This window comes from Haliotis cracherodii, unplaced genomic scaffold (assembly GCF_022045235.1).
Source record: "Haliotis cracherodii isolate W230 unplaced genomic scaffold, xgHalCrac1.p SCAF_4, whole genome shotgun sequence".
In the NCBI taxonomy this organism is placed as follows: domain Eukaryota; kingdom Metazoa; phylum Mollusca; class Gastropoda; order Lepetellida; family Haliotidae; genus Haliotis; species Haliotis cracherodii.
This window is the reverse complement of record NW_027266297.1, coordinates 39,996,227-40,015,158: the sequence shown is the minus strand read 5'-3', so window position 1 is coordinate 40,015,158 and position 18,932 is coordinate 39,996,227. Positions and strand designations below refer to the sequence as shown.

At 40.2% G+C, this 18,932-nt stretch overlaps 2 protein-coding genes across 2 annotated transcripts; both read left to right on the top strand.

The window, feature by feature from the left end:
* The first annotated feature begins 2,767 nt into the window (after window positions 1-2,767).
* Window positions 2,768-5,197, top strand: LOC139479413 (uncharacterized). The gene has a single exon (XM_071262266.1). The coding sequence runs from the start codon at window positions 2,768-2,770 to the stop codon at window positions 5,195-5,197; it is 2,430 nt and encodes an 809-aa protein (XP_071118367.1).
* A 6,748-nt stretch (window positions 5,198-11,945) lies between these two features.
* LOC139480361 (uncharacterized) lies at window positions 11,946-15,028 on the top strand. Its single transcript, XM_071263423.1, has 5 exons — window positions 11,946-12,263; window positions 12,672-12,753; window positions 13,262-13,495; window positions 14,014-14,260; window positions 14,904-15,028. Coding segments are annotated over exons 1-5 (882 nt in total). The 3' UTR covers window positions 14,905-15,028.
* The last annotated feature ends 3,904 nt before the right edge of the window (window positions 15,029-18,932 follow it).

Sequence of the window (18,932 nt, the reverse complement as noted above, 5' to 3'; positions counted from 1 at the left end):
GAAGCCTAATAATATATATCAGGGAATATATAAATTACGATGAAATCAAGATTAACACGCCAAACCTAGAAGCTAACTGCATTCAAATCACAATAAACAAGAAAAAGATAAACATCATAAATATATACCACTGGGTAGGACAAAAAGTCGAACCTGAGGATCTAAATAAGCTACTCCAAATAAGCAACAAATCCACGATATTTCTAGGAGACTTCAAAGTCCACCACCCTACCTGGAGCATAGATGTCAAAATAGACAATCATGGCAAACTAATTTCCGAATGGATAGAAAAAAAACGACTTAGTACTTCTAAATAACAACGAACCCACGAGATACGATAAAATAAACCAAAAAATGTAAAAAAAAAAAATAGCTCAAAGTACTCAATGGGAAGTACACGATGTCCCACTATGTAGTGATCACTTCCCCACTAATATCACTATAGGAGATACAAACGTACAAATCCCAAAACAAAATCAGGAACCAAAATTCCATTACCTAACTCAAAATGGCATAATAAACCCAGATCACTCCTGGCCGCTCAACCTTAGATAACCTCGCCCGATTTGAGCAGGACAATAAAACAGGCCGACTCAACAAACAATATACAACAGGCATCTTTTTAGACTTCTCCAAAGCATTCGACATGGTATGGCACAACGGGCTAATACAAAAATTACAAAAAATAGGACTCAAAGGTCAAATAATTAATTACATCCAGGGCTTCCTAACCAATCGTAAAATAACCGTGGGTATATAGACCAAACGCTATCGGACCAATGTCCCCTAGAAAATGGCACTCCCCAGGGCAGTATCCTCAGCCCCACACTCTTCAATATAATGACAAATGATCAATTCGAGGGCCTATCCCCCAAAGTTAACACATCTAAATTCGCGGATGACGGAGCCCTTTCGACCCGCACCAAAAGTATAAAAATCACCCAAGACTTACTACAAAATCCCTAAATAAAGTCCAACTATGGTCTGACAAATGGGGCTTCCCTCTAAACCCGGAAAAAAACTTTTAAACATAAAAATATGAAACCTGCCTTCCCTTAACTCCACCTAAACAACAACCCAATCAAATTTCAAAAGCAAATCAAATTCCTAGGATTAATCTTTGATGGGCATCTCACCTGGGATGCTCACATCAAAGAACTCGTAACTAAGTGCAGTAAACACCTAAATACTCTGAGATGTCTCACGGGCTCCAACTGGGGAGCCGCTAAACCAACTCTGCTATCACTATATATATCGCTAATTCGATCAAAAAAAGACTACGGCTGCGCCATTTACAACACCCCAAACAGTTCACTTATTAAATAACTAAACTCCATCCAATATCAGGCCCTTAAACTCATCATCACCCGAACTCAACAAGGTATCTCTCTCACATCACTCCAGACTCTAACAGGAGAAACCCCACTTGAATTACGTAGGGAGCAACTTACCCTAAACTTCTGGGCAGCATCCCAATAAAACCCTCCAATCGAAAACACCCTAAAAAGCAACATCAGCCCTAAAAGCCAAGCATTAGAAAAAAATACCCCCTCCTCACCCCAATCTCACAAAGAATTACTCATTATCTAAAAGAGCACAAACTCAATAATCATAAACAAAACACCAAACCCTCAAACGCCTTCACCCCTAAACTCCAAATACCAAAGATAGATACATCACTATCCAAGATACTAAACACGCAAACAGATCCCAACATAGCCAAAACCACCCCACTCGCATACATAGACGAGACTTGGCCAAATTGGTACCACATCTACACAGACGGAATTTCAGCTCCGATGTCCAAACACACAGGTTTCGGAGTACACGCCTCACAACCGAACAAACAAACCAAATCATACTGACTCCCAAACAACCAATCCATATTTACAGCCGAACTTATGGGCATGGCCACAGCCCTCCATGGCCAACAAACTAAAAACCATCAAAACATCCTCATCCTAACAGACTCCCCCAGTGGCCTCCAGGCACTCCAAAATAAAAACATTAAAAACCGCCCAAAATTAATCAACAAACTACTTAAAAGGACAAGCGACCTAACTAAATCGGGAAAAACATACAATTTCTTTGGATCCCTGCCCATGAAGGTATTTTTGGCAACGAAAAAGCAGACCATTCAAAGTATTGATTATCAATAACTAACTATCAAGTGGACTCTAAACAATACCGATGCAATGATTTGGAAAAACAACAACCCATTGACGTCTCCAGTTAAAGACTCAGCAAACCTTTCTTTATGCATTGTGTCGAAGCTTTGATGTAAGAAGTCAGAGTGTGGCAGACAGTGACAGACTTGCCTGAAGATAAACAAGGGCCAGCTATAGCGCTATCATTACCGGAGAATGAAGGTGTCATTTCGATACGTGACAAGGTATTCAATGAACTGGGTGTTGGAATGTTGAACAAAAAGGAAGGTGTCAATACACTGATATCTTTTATGGATGATATTTACAAGAAAGATGAACTTTCAGAAGCATATGATGTGTACACAGAGTTTGACAGGTACAAAAGATCAAGAGATCAGTCTATGGACTTATATGTCACTGAATTTGAAAAGCTATACATTAAAACAAAAAAATTTAACATGAGCCTTCCAGAATCAGTGCTTGCTTTCAAGTTACTTGAAAACGCTTGCCTTGAATATAAGGACAGACAATTTGTTCTCACTGGTGTCAACTATGAAAATCATACAACATTGTTTAAACAAACAGCCATGTCCTTAAAGAAATTCTTTGGCAAGCAAGCGATGCCGCCATCTGAGGTTAGTGGTGCAATTAAGATAAAGACAGAACCAACTTATGTCGCAACCAACACAACCAATGTTGAGGAAGAGGAAACTGCCTACTTTACTCGAAGTAGAAGAGGTAGACGTGGATATGGTTTTTTTGGCAGAGGAAACAACAACCATTCCAGCAGATCACAGGCAAGAAACAATCACGGACGCAGATTCCGAAGTGAACCATATGACAACCAGCGAGTACAGAATCCAATTGGACATGATGGACGTCCTCTTCGATGCAAGGTTTGTGAGTCAGTTTATCACTTTATCAAGGACTGCCCGGACTCATATGAAAATATGGAAAAGAGAAAGTTTCAAGACAAACAAGAAGAATTTGTGTTGTTTACTGGTAATAAGGGTGAGGAATTACAGGTTCTTGTTAATGAATCTTTAAACTCTGCAGTCTTGGACAGTGCATGCAGTTCTACAGTTGCAGGTGAAGCTTGGATGAACTGCTATATAGACACACTTGAGGATGACAAAGTGAGACAAGTAAATAGAACCAAAAGTGACTCTATCTTCAAGTTTGGGGGAGGAAGACTCCTCAAATCTATTGCAAAAGTAACTTTCCCATGTGAGATAGCAGGTGTCAACTGTACAATCACTACTGATGTGGTACAAAGTGATATTCCTCTTCTACTTGGAAAACCAGCCATGAAAGCGGCCAAAGTTGTACTGGATTTAGAAAATGACAGAGCCTCGATTTTTGGAAAGGAAATCAACCTGCAATGTACGTCGTCAGGGCACTATTGTATCCCGATATTACATTCTACAATGCACGTGAATCAAACCTTCGAGGTCCTTTATTCCCAAAGTATGCAGTCAAGGCAAGAGAAAAAAAAAAAGATTTTGAAATTGCATAGACAGTTTGCGCATCCATCAAGTAGACGACTCTTGATGCTGCTGGAGGATGCTGGGATCAAGGACGATACTAATCAGGCACTAGTTGATGAGGTAGCTCAGGAATGTGATGTTTGTCTCAAATTCAAGAAGACACCAGCTCGACCAGTTGTTTCTCTCCCTCTTGCGACAAAGTTTAACGAAGTGGTGGCAATGGATCTGAAGTTTTGGAAGACCGGTGTCTACTTCCTTCATCTCATAGACATGGCCACAAGATTTAGTCTGGCTGCTGTCATAAGGAAGAAAACCCCAGAGGTCGTCATTGATCAAATTTTGAAATTATGGGTCGGGAGTGGACTAGGCACACCCAGGAAATTTCTAGCTGACAATGGTGGAGAATTCGCTAATGAAGAATATAGGGACATGGCGGAAAACCTGAATGTGGAAGTAATGAATACAGCTAGCTTTAGCCCTTGGCAAAATGGGCTCTGTGAAAGAAACCATGCTGTGGTTGATGACTGTGTCTCAAAACTTATGACTGACAACCCACGACTTGATCTAGAAACTGCACTGGTGTGGGCGATTAATGCGAAGAACTCATTACAGATGGTGCATGGATGGAGTCCTTACCAGCTTGTATTTGGAGCTAACCCAAACCTGCCATCGACTCTTGTTGATAGACCACCTGCATTGGAAGGTACCACTGTAAGTGAAATGTTTGCAAAACACCTAAACTCACTACATGCTGCAAGGAAAGCCTTCATTGAAGCTGAATCATCTGAAAGAATCAGACGGGCCTTACGACATAACATCAGGCCATCAGAGTCGGTCTATCAAACTGGTGATAAAGTTTACTTCATGAAGGAAAAGCAATGGAAAGGTCCCGGGAAGGTGCTGGGTCAAGATGGGAAAACTGTGTTTATTCGTCATGGAAGTACCTATGTTAGAGTCCCCACATGTCGTCTGTTAAAAATTGGTCAAGAATTTGAACAGTCCGATAGCCAAGACAGTGTTGACAAAGAGACCAGCAGTTCTGCAGATGCATTGCCACTTCAAACTGAAAAGACTAAGAGTAGTCGGACTAGTTCTGCGATGGTGGAAAGTGACATGCTATCAGAGGATGAACAGAGTCCATCAAGGAGAAATAGCCCACCTGAGGTAGTTGAAAATCACACAGGTGACGGTTTAACAAATCTACCAAAGCCTAAAGACAAGGTGAAATATCTTCTCAAGGAAGACCATATGTGGAGGGAAGCGGAAGTCATTAGTAGAGGAGGAAAAGCAACTGGAAAATACCGTGGGCGGTTTAATGTCTGTGAAAGAGGTGAATCAGATATGAAATCAGTGAATTTTGAAAAAGATGTCAGTCAGTGGCAAAAGGTTCAGGAGTTTGAAACAGAAACTGATAGCAACATTGAAGAAGTTAATATTGCATCCTCCCGACATGATGATCAGTATGTCAAGCGGCATTGGAGCTTGAAAACTGGAAACAATTCAAAGTGTATAAAGAAGTACCTGATCAAGGGCAGTCAGCAATATCAACTAGATGGGTGGTGACAGAAAAGATGGATGGAAACAAGAAAGTAGTGAAAGCAAGACTGGTAGCTCGTGGGTTTGAAGAAGAACAAAACATTCAGAGTGATTCGCCAACAGCTGGGAAAGACACACTTAGGGCAGTTTTGGCTATGGCATGCTTAATGTCATGGCAGTGTAAAACAATAGACATTAAAGCTGCTTTCCTACAAGGAAAAAAGATTGACAGAGAAATCTTCCTGAAGCCTCCAAGAGAATCTGATGGTGATGGGTGCTTATGGAAACTAGAAAAGTGTGTTTATGGCCTGTGTGATGCTTCAAGAACTTGGTATTTTAGAGTTTGTGAAGAATTAAAGAAACTGAATTGCAGATAATCAGAAATTGACCTTGCCTTATTCTACTGGTATGACAATGACAAGCTTTCTGGTCTATTTCTTATGCATGTGGATGACTTTATCTGGGCAGGAACAGAATACTTCGAGAAGAGAGTGATTGACGAAATGAGACAGATGTTTCAAATTAGCAAACAAGCACATGGAATATTTAGATACATCGGACTTGAGATTCACCAACAGGAAGGAACCATTATCATGGACCAGCTATCCTATGTAGAGAATCTGACAAAGATTCCTATAAGCACAGCACGAGCCTCTCAGAAAAGTGCTCATCTGACAGATAAGGAAATTACACAGATGCGAAGCATTATTGGCCAGATCAGTTGGATCGCTAACCAAACCAGGCCTGACATCATGTTTGATTCCCTGGAGCTGAGCACAAGCATCAAAGAACCAACAGTAGAAGACCTGATAAAAGCCAACAAAATTGTAAAAAAGTTGAAGTCTGATGACTGCAAGATACGTTTCCAAAACATGGGTATGCCATGTGATCTGAGACTTGGCGTTTTCAGTGATGCCTCATATGGAAATCTTAGTGATGGAGTGTCCAGTGCAGGTGGATATATCATTTTTCTGATTGGAAAAGACAGAAAATGCTGTCCTCTTGCATGGAAAGCCACAAAGATACGAAGAGTAGTAAGGAGTACTCTTGCTGCCGAGGCCCTGGCCATGGTGGATGGTCTGGATTCTGTTTGTTATTTAGGCCATCTCTTGAGTGAAATCCTGCACAATGGATCTAAGAAAAATGTTGTGCCAATAGACTGTTATATTGACAATAAGTCACTTTATGAAAATGTGCACTCCACCAAGACCGTCAGTGAGAAGCGTCTCCGGATAGATATAGCAGGCATCAAACAGATGCTACAGAGAGGTGAGATCTCTAAGGTAGTATGGGTTCAATCCTGTGACCAGTTGTCAGATTGCCTAACAAAGAAAGGCGCACCTTACATGAAGCTTCTTGAAACCATCAAGAGTGGACAACTCATGATCACAACAACATAGACTTGTGAATATGGAACATTTAGTGAAAGTTGTATTTTTGATCATGTTTGTGACAATAACAACAAAAGGAAAAGAAAAAAAATGTGGACTTTATTTTAGTATTTTTAAATCAATGTCAGTGTAAATAACCATATTTTAATTAGTGCGCTTGCTCGTCATTTTAAAAGAAAAGGGGAATTTGTCAATATCCCTCAGATACGCAACTAACGATATCACAAGTTGTGGAAACTAACTTTGTATGTGACGTAGGGAGTCTGTCTGTGTGTCTCCCTCGCGGACAAGACAAGCGCACATGGCTGTGTACTGTCATGTTGAATGGTGTGGATTAAATGTTATTGAAGCCACAAGGAGTTTTGAGTTAACATTCAAAGTATTGATTATCAATAACTAACTATCAAGTGGACTCTAAACAATACCGATGCAATGATTTGGAAAAACAACAACCCATTGACGTCTCCAGTTAAAGACTCAGCAAACCTTTCTTTATGCATTGTGTCGAAGCTTTGATGTATATTTCATGAAGATTGTTTTTCAAGTGTTGGATATAGTCTAATCTATATGCAATATATTCTCATTATATATATTTTCATTGATGATTCCTGTGTATACGCAGTGCCAGAGGTGAACCATAAGTGCAGCGTTGTTGAATATTTTCATGTTAATTCCTTCATCACATTTTGGACAACCACTGTCACCGTGTTTATATTGAAATCATGTTCTTTCATCACTTTAGGCAATTGGAAATAATATACATTTGTTGTCAGATACTTTCGAGTATGGTACCAGTAACAAATACATGTATGCCGGATCTTCATTATAGAAAACACCTAGTGGGATCAACGTTTAAGATTATCGAGAAATCATCTCTGTTCTCCTGTGCCGCTGAATGTGTTTCATATGGAATATGCAGGTCCTTCAATTTTGGGATTGGCCGGAGAGCGTGCCATCTAAATGTATTTGACGACCTCCAATATCTGGAAGGTGGGGGGGAAGAGGATTTCATTTACAGTTCAATTATGAGCTGGAACAAGGTAAGATTACACTGGAACTACTTCTTCCTTACGATGTTGTGTCAGCCAGCGAGTACAGAATCCAATTGGACATGATGGACGTCCTCTTCGATGCAAGGTTTGTGAGTCAGTTTATCACTTTATCAAGGACTGCCCGGACTCATATGAAAATATGGAAAAGAGAAAGTTTCAAGACAAACAAGAAGAATTTGTGTTGTTTACTGGTAATAAGGGTGAGGAATTACAGGTTCTTGTTAATGAATCTTTAAACTCTGCAGTCTTGGACAGTGCATGCAGTTCTACAGTTGCAGGTGAAGCTTGGATGAACTGCTATATAGACACACTTGAGGATGACAAAGTGAGACAAGTAAATAGAACCAAAAGTGACTCTATCTTCAAGTTTGGGGGAGGAAGACTCCTCAAATCTATTGCAAAAGTAACTTTCCCATGTGAGATAGCAGGTGTCAACTGTACAATCACTACTGATGTGGTACAAAGTGATATTCCTCTTCTACTTGGAAAACCAGCCATGAAAGCGGCCAAAGTTGTACTGGATTTAGAAAATGACAGAGCCTCGATTTTTGGAAAGGAAATCAACCTGCAATGTACGTCGTCAGGGCACTATTGTATCCCGATATTACATTCTACAATGCACGTGAATCAAACCTTCGAGGTCCTTTATTCCCAAAGTATGCAGTCAAGGCAAGAGAAAAAAAAAAGATTTTGAAATTGCATAGACAGTTTGCGCATCCATCAAGTAGACGACTCTTGATGCTGCTGGAGGATGCTGGGATCAAGGACGATACTAATCAGGCACTAGTTGATGAGGTAGCTCAGGAATGTGATGTTTGTCTCAAATTCAAGAAGACACCAGCTCGACCAGTTGTTTCTCTCCCTCTTGCGACAAAGTTTAACGAAGTGGTGGCAATGGATCTGAAGTTTTGGAAGACCGGTGTCTACTTCCTTCATCTCATAGACATGGCCACAAGATTTAGTCTGGCTGCTGTCATAAGGAAGAAAACCCCAGAGGTCGTCATTGATCAAATTTTGAAATTATGGGTCGGGAGTGGACTAGGCACACCCAGGAAATTTCTAGCTGACAATGGTGGAGAATTCGCTAATGAAGAATATAGGGACATGGCGGAAAACCTGAATGTGGAAGTAATGAATACAGCTAGCTTTAGCCCTTGGCAAAATGGGCTCTGTGAAAGAAACCATGCTGTGGTTGATGACTGTGTCTCAAAACTTATGACTGACAACCCACGACTTGATCTAGAAACTGCACTGGTGTGGGCGATTAATGCGAAGAACTCATTACAGATGGTGCATGGATGGAGTCCTTACCAGCTTGTATTTGGAGCTAACCCAAACCTGCCATCGACTCTTGTTGATAGACCACCTGCATTGGAAGGTACCACTGTAAGTGAAATGTTTGCAAAACACCTAAACTCACTACATGCTGCAAGGAAAGCCTTCATTGAAGCTGAATCATCTGAAAGAATCAGACGGGCCTTACGACATAACATCAGGCCATCAGAGTCGGTCTATCAAACTGGTGATAAAGTTTACTTCATGAAGGAAAAGCAATGGAAAGGTCCCGGGAAGGTGCTGGGTCAAGATGGGAAAACTGTGTTTATTCGTCATGGAAGTACCTATGTTAGAGTCCCCACATGTCGTCTGTTAAAAATTGGTCAAGAATTTGAACAGTCCGATAGCCAAGACAGTGTTGACAAAGAGACCAGCAGTTCTGCAGATGCATTGCCACTTCAAACTGAAAAGACTAAGAGTAGTCGGACTAGTTCTGCGATGGTGGAAAGTGACATGCTATCAGAGGATGAACAGAGTCCATCAAGGAGAAATAGCCCACCTGAGGTAGTTGAAAATCACACAGGTGACGGTTTAACAAATCTACCAAAGCCTAAAGACAAGGTGAAATATCTTCTCAAGGAAGACCATATGTGGAGGGAAGCGGAAGTCATTAGTAGAGGAGGAAAAGCAACTGGAAAATACCGTGGGCGGTTTAATGTCTGTGAAAGAGGTGAATCAGATATGAAATCAGTGAATTTTGAAAAAGATGTCAGTCAGTGGCAAAAGGTTCAGGAGTTTGAAACAGAAACTGATAGCAACATTGAAGAAGTTAATATTGCATCCTCCCGACATGATGATCAGTATGTCACACGCGCCAAGGCATTGGAGCTTGAAAACTGGAAACAATTCAAAGTGTATAAAGAAGTACCTGATCAAGGGCAGTCAGCAATATCAACTAGATGGGTGGTGACAGAAAAGATGGATGGAAACAAGAAAGTAGTGAAAGCAAGACTGGTAGCTCGTGGGTTTGAAGAAGAACAAAACATTCAGAGTGATTCGCCAACAGCTGGGAAAGACACACTTAGGGCAGTTTTGGCTATGGCATGCTTAATGTCATGGCAGTGTAAAACAATAGACATTAAAGCTGCTTTCCTACAAGGAAAAAAGATTGACAGAGAAATCTTCCTGAAGCCTCCAAGAGAATCTGATGGTGATGGGTGCTTATGGAAACTAGAAAAGTGTGTTTATGGCCTGTGTGATGCTTCAAGAACTTGGTATTTTAGAGTTTGTGAAGAATTAAAGAAACTGAATTGCAGATAATCAGAAATTGACCTTGCCTTATTCTACTGGTATGACAATGACAAGCTTTCTGGTCTATTTCTTATGCATGTGGATGACTTTATCTGGGCAGGAACAGAATACTTCGAGAAGAGAGTGATTGACGAAATGAGACAGATGTTTCAAATTAGCAAACAAGCACATGGAATATTTAGATACATCGGACTTGAGATTCACCAACAGGAAGGAACCATTATCATGGACCAGCTATCCTATGTAGAGAATCTGACAAAGATTCCTATAAGCACAGCACGAGCCTCTCAGAAAAGTGCTCATCTGACAGATAAGGAAATTACACAGATGCGAAGCATTATTGGCCAGATCAGTTGGATCGCTAACCAAACCAGGCCTGACATCATGTTTGATTCCCTGGAGCTGAGCACAAGCATCAAAGAACCAACAGTAGAAGACCTGATAAAAGCCAACAAAATTGTAAAAAAGTTGAAGTCTAATGACTGCAAGATACGTTTCCAAAACATGGGTATGCCATGTGATCTGAGACTTGGCGTTTTCAGTGATGCCTCATATGGAAATCTTAGTGATGGAGTGTCCAGTGCAGGTGGATATATCATTTTTCTGATTGGAAAAGACAGAAAATGCTGTCCTCTTGCATGGAAAGCCACAAAGATACGAAGAGTAGTAAGGAGTACTCTTGCTGCCGAGGCCCTGGCCATGGTGGATGGTCTGGATTCTGTTTGTTATTTAGGCCATCTCTTGAGTGAAATCCTGCACAATGGATCTAAGAAAAATGTTGTGCCAATAGACTGTTATATTGACAATAAGTCACTTTATGAAAATGTGCACTCCACCAAGACCGTCAGTGAGAAGCGTCTCCGGATAGATATAGCAGGCATCAAACAGATGCTACAGAGAGGTGAGATCTCTAAGGTAGTATGGGTTCAATCCTGTGACCAGTTGTCAGATTGCCTAACAAAGAAAGGCGCACCTTACATGAAGCTTCTTGAAACCATCAAGAGTGGACAACTCATGATCACAACAACATAGACTTGTGAATATGGAACATTTAGTGAAAGTTGTATTTTTGATCATGTTTGTGACAATAACAACAAAAGGAAAAGAAAAAAAAATGTGGACTTTATTTTAGTATTTTTAAATCAATGTCAGTGTAAATAACCATATTTTAATTAGTGCGCTTGCTCGTCATTTTAAAAGAAAAGGGGAATTTGTCAATATCCCTCAGATACGCAACTAACGATATCACAAGTTGTGGAAACTAACTTTGTATGTGACGTAGGGAGTCTGTCTGTGTGTCTCCCTCGCGGACGAGACAAGCGCACATGGCTGTGTACTGTCATGTTGAATGGTGTGGATTAAATGTTATTGAAGCCACAAGGAGTTTTGAGTTAACATTCAAAGTATTGATTATCAATAACTAACTATCAAGTGGACTCTAAACAATACCGATGCAATGATTTGGAAAAACAACAACCCATTGACGTCTCCAGTTAAAGACTCAGCGAACCTTTCTTTATGCATTGTGTCGAAGCTTTGATGTATATTTCATGAAGATTGTTTTTCAAGTGTTGGATATAGTCTAATCTATATGCAATATATTCTCATTATATATATTTTCATTGATGATTCCTGTGTATACGCAGTGCCAGAGGTGAACCATAAGTGCAGCGTTGTTGAATATTTTCATGTTAATTCCTTCATCACATTTTGGACAACCACTGTCACCGTGTTTATATTGAAATCATGTTCTTTCATCACTTTAGGCAATTGGAAATAATATACATTTGTTGTCAGATACTTTCGAGTATGGTACCAGTAACAAATACATGTATGCCGGATCTTCATTATAGAAAACACCTAGTGGGATCAACGTTTAAGATTATCGAGAAATCATCTCTGTTCTCCTGTGCCGCTGAATGTGTTTCATATGGAATATGCAAGTCCTTCAATTTTGGGATTGGCCGGAGAGCGTGCCATCTAAATGTATTTGACGACCTCCAATATCTGGAAGGTGGGGGGGAAGAGGATTTCATTTACAGTTCAATTATGAGCTGGAACAAGGTAAGATTACACTGGAACTACTTCTTCCTTACGATGTTGTGTCTAAATGGTGATATGATATTAGCTCAACTGGTGGTAAACAAGCAGATGTTTTCCAATGACGAAGTGTCGTCAGTTTGTTCTGCTTCTCTGTTTTAGTTGTTGGGGAGTAACTTAAATAATGTGCCAGAATAAAGAAATTAATAGCACTAACTTTGTTCAAAGACTTTTAATAAAAAAACCTATGCTGGTATAATAGGTATATTGATGGATATGATCATAACGATAAAATCATTTTGTGGTTCAGAAATATCAGAAATATATTTGTGTAAAAATATAGATGACTAGACGTTATAGCTGGCATATTGTCACATTTTCATATATGACTGCATAATTCTTATACTTGTCATATTTTATTCTATGCCACAGACAGCACTTGGTCCTTGTCATAACGTCCTATGTGGATACACGCAGAGATGCAGTACTATGAGAAATGGCATCGTGCAGTGCGGTATGTACGTTAAATAACGATGAGTACATATTACATAAGAACAGTAATCTGCTTCGGCTGAAACTAGACACCTAAAACCATATTATCCAACATTGTTCCATGTGACAAATAGGGTTATGATTCATAATAAAGTTTTAGTGAAAATCTGAATGCGCCGACACATAAAGACATGATAGACACGCCGCTAAAGCAATGTGCATGTAGTTACTGACCGCACAATGTTTTACTTAAACAGTAATTGTGGTTTTGGCTGAAGTTGAAGTCATACCTTTTCATGCTTCCCGTAGTCTGTTACCGCTCCTTAAAATAGAAATCTGCCCCATGTTATCTAGTTTGGTTTCTTTACTTACAAATAAGCCAACATAATCTCAGTTCTGTTTGATACTACAACACTTTTAAGCCTAATAGTTTTATGTTTTCAACATATGTCACATAACCATGTCGTTCCTAAACATGTTACCAACCATTAAATGTCAACGTTATTAGAACTGGGTTACTTTTCTTTTAGTGGAGGAACTTCTACCTAATATTGCTAAAGATAAGCCAGCAAATGCAAGTTCAGTGTGGCATCGTGACATGTTCCAACCTAGTGTTGCAGTAGACGGTGATGTTACAGCGACATGGTCATCTCGATCTTGTTTTGCTGTTGACAATGGTGATTTCTCACCCTGGTGGCAGGTTGACCTTCTGGACAGATACGTCGTTGTGGGAGTCCGTGTCACCAGTAGAGAAGACTGTTGTCGTGAGATAAACAGTTCATTTGACACGATATTTGTTTTACACCTAATATATAACATATATTCATAAATACTATTCACCTTTTATTGAAGTTGTAACATGTTTTTTATTTGTCTGTCAATTGTGTTGTGACAGTATTATCCCTTTGTTGTCAACACCTACCCATGTAATCCCACTCATGTATGCAATTGTTGTTACTGTTAATCCTCTACTGTTAATCCTCCACCTACTATATATATTCTGTACTAATGTCCCTCTTTCACTCTTGCTTGACAACGGTATAAGGATCCATACCGAAACGTCACTTTTTACAGTATTAAAGAAGTTGTTATCCATAAAATTGTGTCTACCTTGTCATCCGTCACCTTCTAACTAATGCCTATCGAACAATTTAACATTCATTTTATAGGCTGAATTTAAAGTGTGAAGTAAAACAAATGGTCCGCCTAAAGTTTGAAAATAATCGTGGGAACATATTCTATAAGCTTCTAGTGTTCATTTGACATAACATTGGTTTTTCAGCTGAACGACTTCACGACTTCGCTCTGGACGTGTATCAAGACGACCCTCTTGTCTACCCTAGTGTCAGTCCACAACTGTGTTACATGTACAATGGAGCCGTCACAGAACATGGCAAGACAGTTGCCATACAGTGTACTTCACCCTTGACTGGCCGTTACCTGAGGCTTAGTGGGAAGAAAGCCATTGACAGTAATGATGTTCTGCAGTTTTGTGAAGTCCAGGTCTTTGGCTTCAAGCTGTTACAATGGTACGTCTAACCTAAAGATTTCACCTTCTTCTTCATTTGTGACTGTTTAAAGTAATTTACATACGATGGTAAGAGTCAGCTTTTTTGTCGGTCAACTTAGTCACTGCGGCGTACAGGTGTTATCGTACATTATTAATTGTCAATTGAAATTTTTGTTGATATGTGCCATGAGCTGTGTAGAAAGGGAAAACAAATTCGTGTCCCCATGGGAGAAGATGTTTTCTTCGTTAGTTGGTTGGTTGGTTTAACGCCGCACTCAGCCATATTCCAGCTATATGACGGCGGTCTGTAAATAATCGAGTCTGGACCAGACAATCCAGTGACTGATATCATGAGTACCGATCTACGCAATTGGGATCGATGACATGCAACAACCAAGTCCGCGAGCCTGACCACCCGATCCCGTTCGTCTCCTCTAACAACAAGCACAGTCGCCCTTTACGGCAAAACATAGGTTGCTGAAGACCTATTCTACCCCGGATCTTCACGGGTAGTTTTCTTCGTCCCCACTGTGTCAAGTGACTAAACGTTTGTTAAATGCTATCACCTGGCTCCACCAAACGGCAGAAGCACAGACACAATTGCACTGCTAGCACCTGGCAAAGGTCTACAGTTGTTGATATATTTACTGTATTTCTTGCAGAATACGTCACTGTGGTTTGCCTGTTGAGAACCGTTCATTCGTACCACCAGTGATATTTCGCCAAGATGGATAAATATCTTATGGGACTTATGGGTCACAAGTGCTTGAAACTGTGTTTGTGCACAGACGTGGTGTGTTCAAACTCTTCTGTTTAATCAACTGTATATGTAGAATATACACTACAGATGAATTTGTTAGAAAGTAACTTTGCTGACTTTGATTGACTGTACTTCATTTTAAATGGAGTGTATGTGAAGGTTTATTTGGACCGAATTCGTGTTGTTGTCTCCTTGTATGAGGGTTGATTGATAAGTTCTTAGCCTCATATAGAAGGCAATCTCTAGCTGCGGACATTACATGATGTCAAAAATACTTGAGTCAACTGAGCAAACTGTTTTGCTGTGACATCTTAGCAGCTATGAAACTGGGATAAAATCCCTCCAACATCGTTGACAAAAGTGTATCAATGTAGAAGGGGATTCTTTTGAAAAATAATTGATTTTGATGTCTTTAGGGCAAGTCTTTGTGTGTGAGGATCAGAACTTATCAATCAACTGTTGTAGGTAATACATTTGTTCATCATATAAGTATCCAGTTTGAATTGACAGGTATGTCTTTTCAGTTCAGTGTGAGTCTATATCATGAATTAATTATAACCCCAAGGAGATCCCGAGTTTTCAGTCACGGTAACGCGATGGGTCGTGTCATCGTACCCAGATTGGAGGAATATTGGCGAATAAATAACAAAGGATTGTGTGCTGCTTTCACAAATCAATTTGATTCGTTGCTACTGTATTTTGACTGATCACATTGATACAAATGTGACTCGAAATACATTCTACAATTTGACTTACCGGAGATCCACACCATCCTTCGAAATAATATTGAAATAATTTTAACTGTTTGTATTTATCTGTTTGTATTCAACTTTTAATAACTTTTGCAGCCATTTTCGTTTTATGGTTCATCCACATTGCTTTCAAAGTTGTAAATATGAGCTATGCATCCATGTGTTTAACACTTATATATTAGAAATATACACTTCCACAATGTACTGTACAGTATGTACACGAAAGGCTGCACCTTGTCTCTGTAACGTCTCAGGAAATTGGTCGGAGTAAGCTATGCATGAAATTAGATTCTCGCCTAGCATCACATAGTTCTGCACAATGCAGCCCGCGATACATTACTTTGATAGTGACTTAAACTTTCCAGTTGTGTACTTTACCGTTATGAAGAGCCTTTGATATCTACATTTCCGAAAATTACAGGCAGTACATATTTCTCAAATGCCTGTAAGTTTGTACCATTGTTACCACGTCAACCTTGTTGAAGCCATGCTTCCCCTAAAACTGTAGTTCCTGATTAAAATGGTATTTTCAAACCAATTATTTTGAATCATTCAGTTCTTAAAGAACAACCTACCTTTCAAATCTTAATGGAAGATTGTAGTACAGTTACAGGTTTGAATAAACTGAACAAAATATTGTGTATTGAGTGTAATGAGTTCAAATGAAATACAATGGTGACATATTCTCTGCTGATTGTCGAACGACGGGACAGTTGTCATTTGTATGTGAAACTTTAGAAGAAACTGAACAAAAGACTGCACTGAATGCACAACAAAGACTAATTCCATTTCTCAAATTGTCTCCTTTACAATAATATCATATATTATGCAGCCACTTTCGCATGCAGGCAGACCCACTGACCATCTATTTATTTATTGTAGCGTGTAATGAATTCAAATGACGTATGCTGCAATATATTTTTCTAATGGTATTGTAATATAATAGGTTCTCCGACTGACATTGGTATGTGATACTTAGATTGGGTTAGAGAACTGAACATACCGTTTTAAAAGGAAATTTTGAATATTTCAAACGAAAGTACGAACCGTGTACAAAGTAAATCGAAATCTATACAAAACCCTCTGCAATGCGCTTAAACAAGGCCACGGTACCAGTAACGTACGTAAACATGTATAAATATATGTAGTCACCTGCTTTGTTTTGTTAAAAATGTGTTTTATAATATTAAATAGTTCCAATATTCTTGCATGTAATGTGCATTCCAGACATATATATCTCATTTAATGGTGCGTAGCTGCACCTATTAGTGAATTAGGAAGAACATGCAGAATGTGTTTACTCGTGTTTATATATGAGTATTTTTGAATATATGCTTCTCAAAAAATGTTTATGGCATGGCTAATTAACAATATTAATAATATAATAATCTGGGTGATCTTTAACTTCTTTTGTGTACTACATCTTGAAAATGACGCCCATAAACCAAAAGGAAATTAGGTCTTGATGGCCAGAGAATACAGACAGCGTCTTCTGAACGTATGTTATAAGTCATGCACAACAGGTGTTGTAAGCAACTGATTGTTTGTTTGTTGTTTAACGCCGCACTCGGCACTATTCCAGCTATATGACGGCGGTCTGTAAATAATCGAGTCTGGACAAGACAATCCAATGATTGACATCTTCAGCATCGATCTAAGCAGTTGGGATACGATGACATGCATCAACCAAGTCAGTGGTCCTGACCACCAGATCACGTCAGTCGCCTCTTTTGACAAGCACAGTCGCCTTTTACGGCAAGCAAAGGTGTACATTACCCGTGTGTAAAATCAAAATAAGAAATTTCGCGACTGCGGGACAAGTACCGGCAAATTGATGGGATTGCAATGACACCTGGTACAAGGTCGTCTTGTCCCATTACATTGATTGCACTCCGCAATAGATTAAAATCTGCTCCTGTTATCAATATAGATATCCGTTCAATAGCAACTGTCAAAATCTACCATTGAAGCGGCTCTATGCAGCCCGCCTGAATACAAGGCGTCCTGTGAAGGGTGTGAACCTAACAATTTACCATATATATATTTAAGTGGATTAGACAGCACCAGGGAGGGGTTGTGCACCAATGAAAACAAGGTTTCCTCTCAGATTAACAGATGGCAGAAAATGTTGTCAGCGACGTAGTGGCGAGCGGGATGCCCGGGGAACAATTCTTTGCCATGATCGGTATGGACAGTAGTGCCGTGGTGTGGGGCAGTATCACACATGACAGGCGAACTGATGTGGTTGTTATGGATGGACATTTGACAAGCCAGCGATATGTTGACGAGTCTTTGCGAATTGTCGTGGTATTATCGGCAGACATTTTGAACTGCAAGATGACAATGCCAGACAACATAATGCACAGGTAATCACCGATTATCTCCAACGAGAAGGCATACGGACATTGGACGGTCCCGCTAAGTACCATGGCATGTCACCAAAAGAGCAACTGTGAGATGTTCTACGGTAACAGAGGGTACACCAGAGACCAAGCACAACGTGACCCAGGTTGGAGTAGCTCTTCAGGTGGAATACGCCATGAAGGTACAACCATACGCCATGAAGCTATCGAGCTCGTATCGCCCAACATGGTGAACAGACCAGATATTGACCTACAAGCCTAATTTTTTTTTTACAGACATTTACCATACTTGTAAAAGTAAGGACAACGCAAGGCACAAGGAGAGTTTGTAATGTTTAATCTGACATGCTCGCCTTGCTGTCTCCCCCCCCCCCCCCCCCCCCCCTCCCCCCCTCCCCTCCACACACACACCCACCCTCCACCCCCGTTTGTCTGTTATATCTTAGCTGTGAGCTTGAACTTTCGGGCACTCGTGAAGAGCATCCTCCTGGTGCTGAGTGCTGGGTAACGTTAATAGCCCTTCCCCGGCGTGGACCTGGGGTAGAATGTGTCCACAGCACCCCATTGCTGGTCGTAAAAGGCGACCAAATTGGACAACCCGTTTGCCGTGGGTTGCGCCCCTGTGTAGGTGGAGGAAGGTATTCTGGTGGTTGAGGGCACTGGAGCCAGGAACAGTGTTCCTTTTGCCCAACACATCACTTTGACCCTAACTTCATCTAGACAGGTGGTAGAATGGGCCCGATTCTATCAATCGGCTGGTCACGCCATGCCCTGTGCATGGAATACTTGATAATTTAGACGTATCTCATCACACAG

Bases quoted from the DNA above. Each gene is read 5' to 3' on its own strand.
- LOC139479413 (XM_071262266.1), top strand. From the start codon at position 2,768: ATGCCGCCATCTGAGGTTAGTGGTGCAATTAAGATAAAGACAGAACCA.
- LOC139480361 (XM_071263423.1), top strand. From the start codon at position 11,946: ATGTTCTTTCATCACTTTAGGCAATTGGAAATAATATACATTTGTTGT. The intron at 12,264-12,671 runs GTAAGATTACAC...TCTATGCCACAG, and splicing joins CAATTATGAGCTGGAACAAG to ACAGCACTTGGTCCTTGTCA. The intron at 13,496-14,013 runs GTGAGATAAACA...TTGGTTTTTCAG, and splicing joins CAGTAGAGAAGACTGTTGTC to CTGAACGACTTCACGACTTC.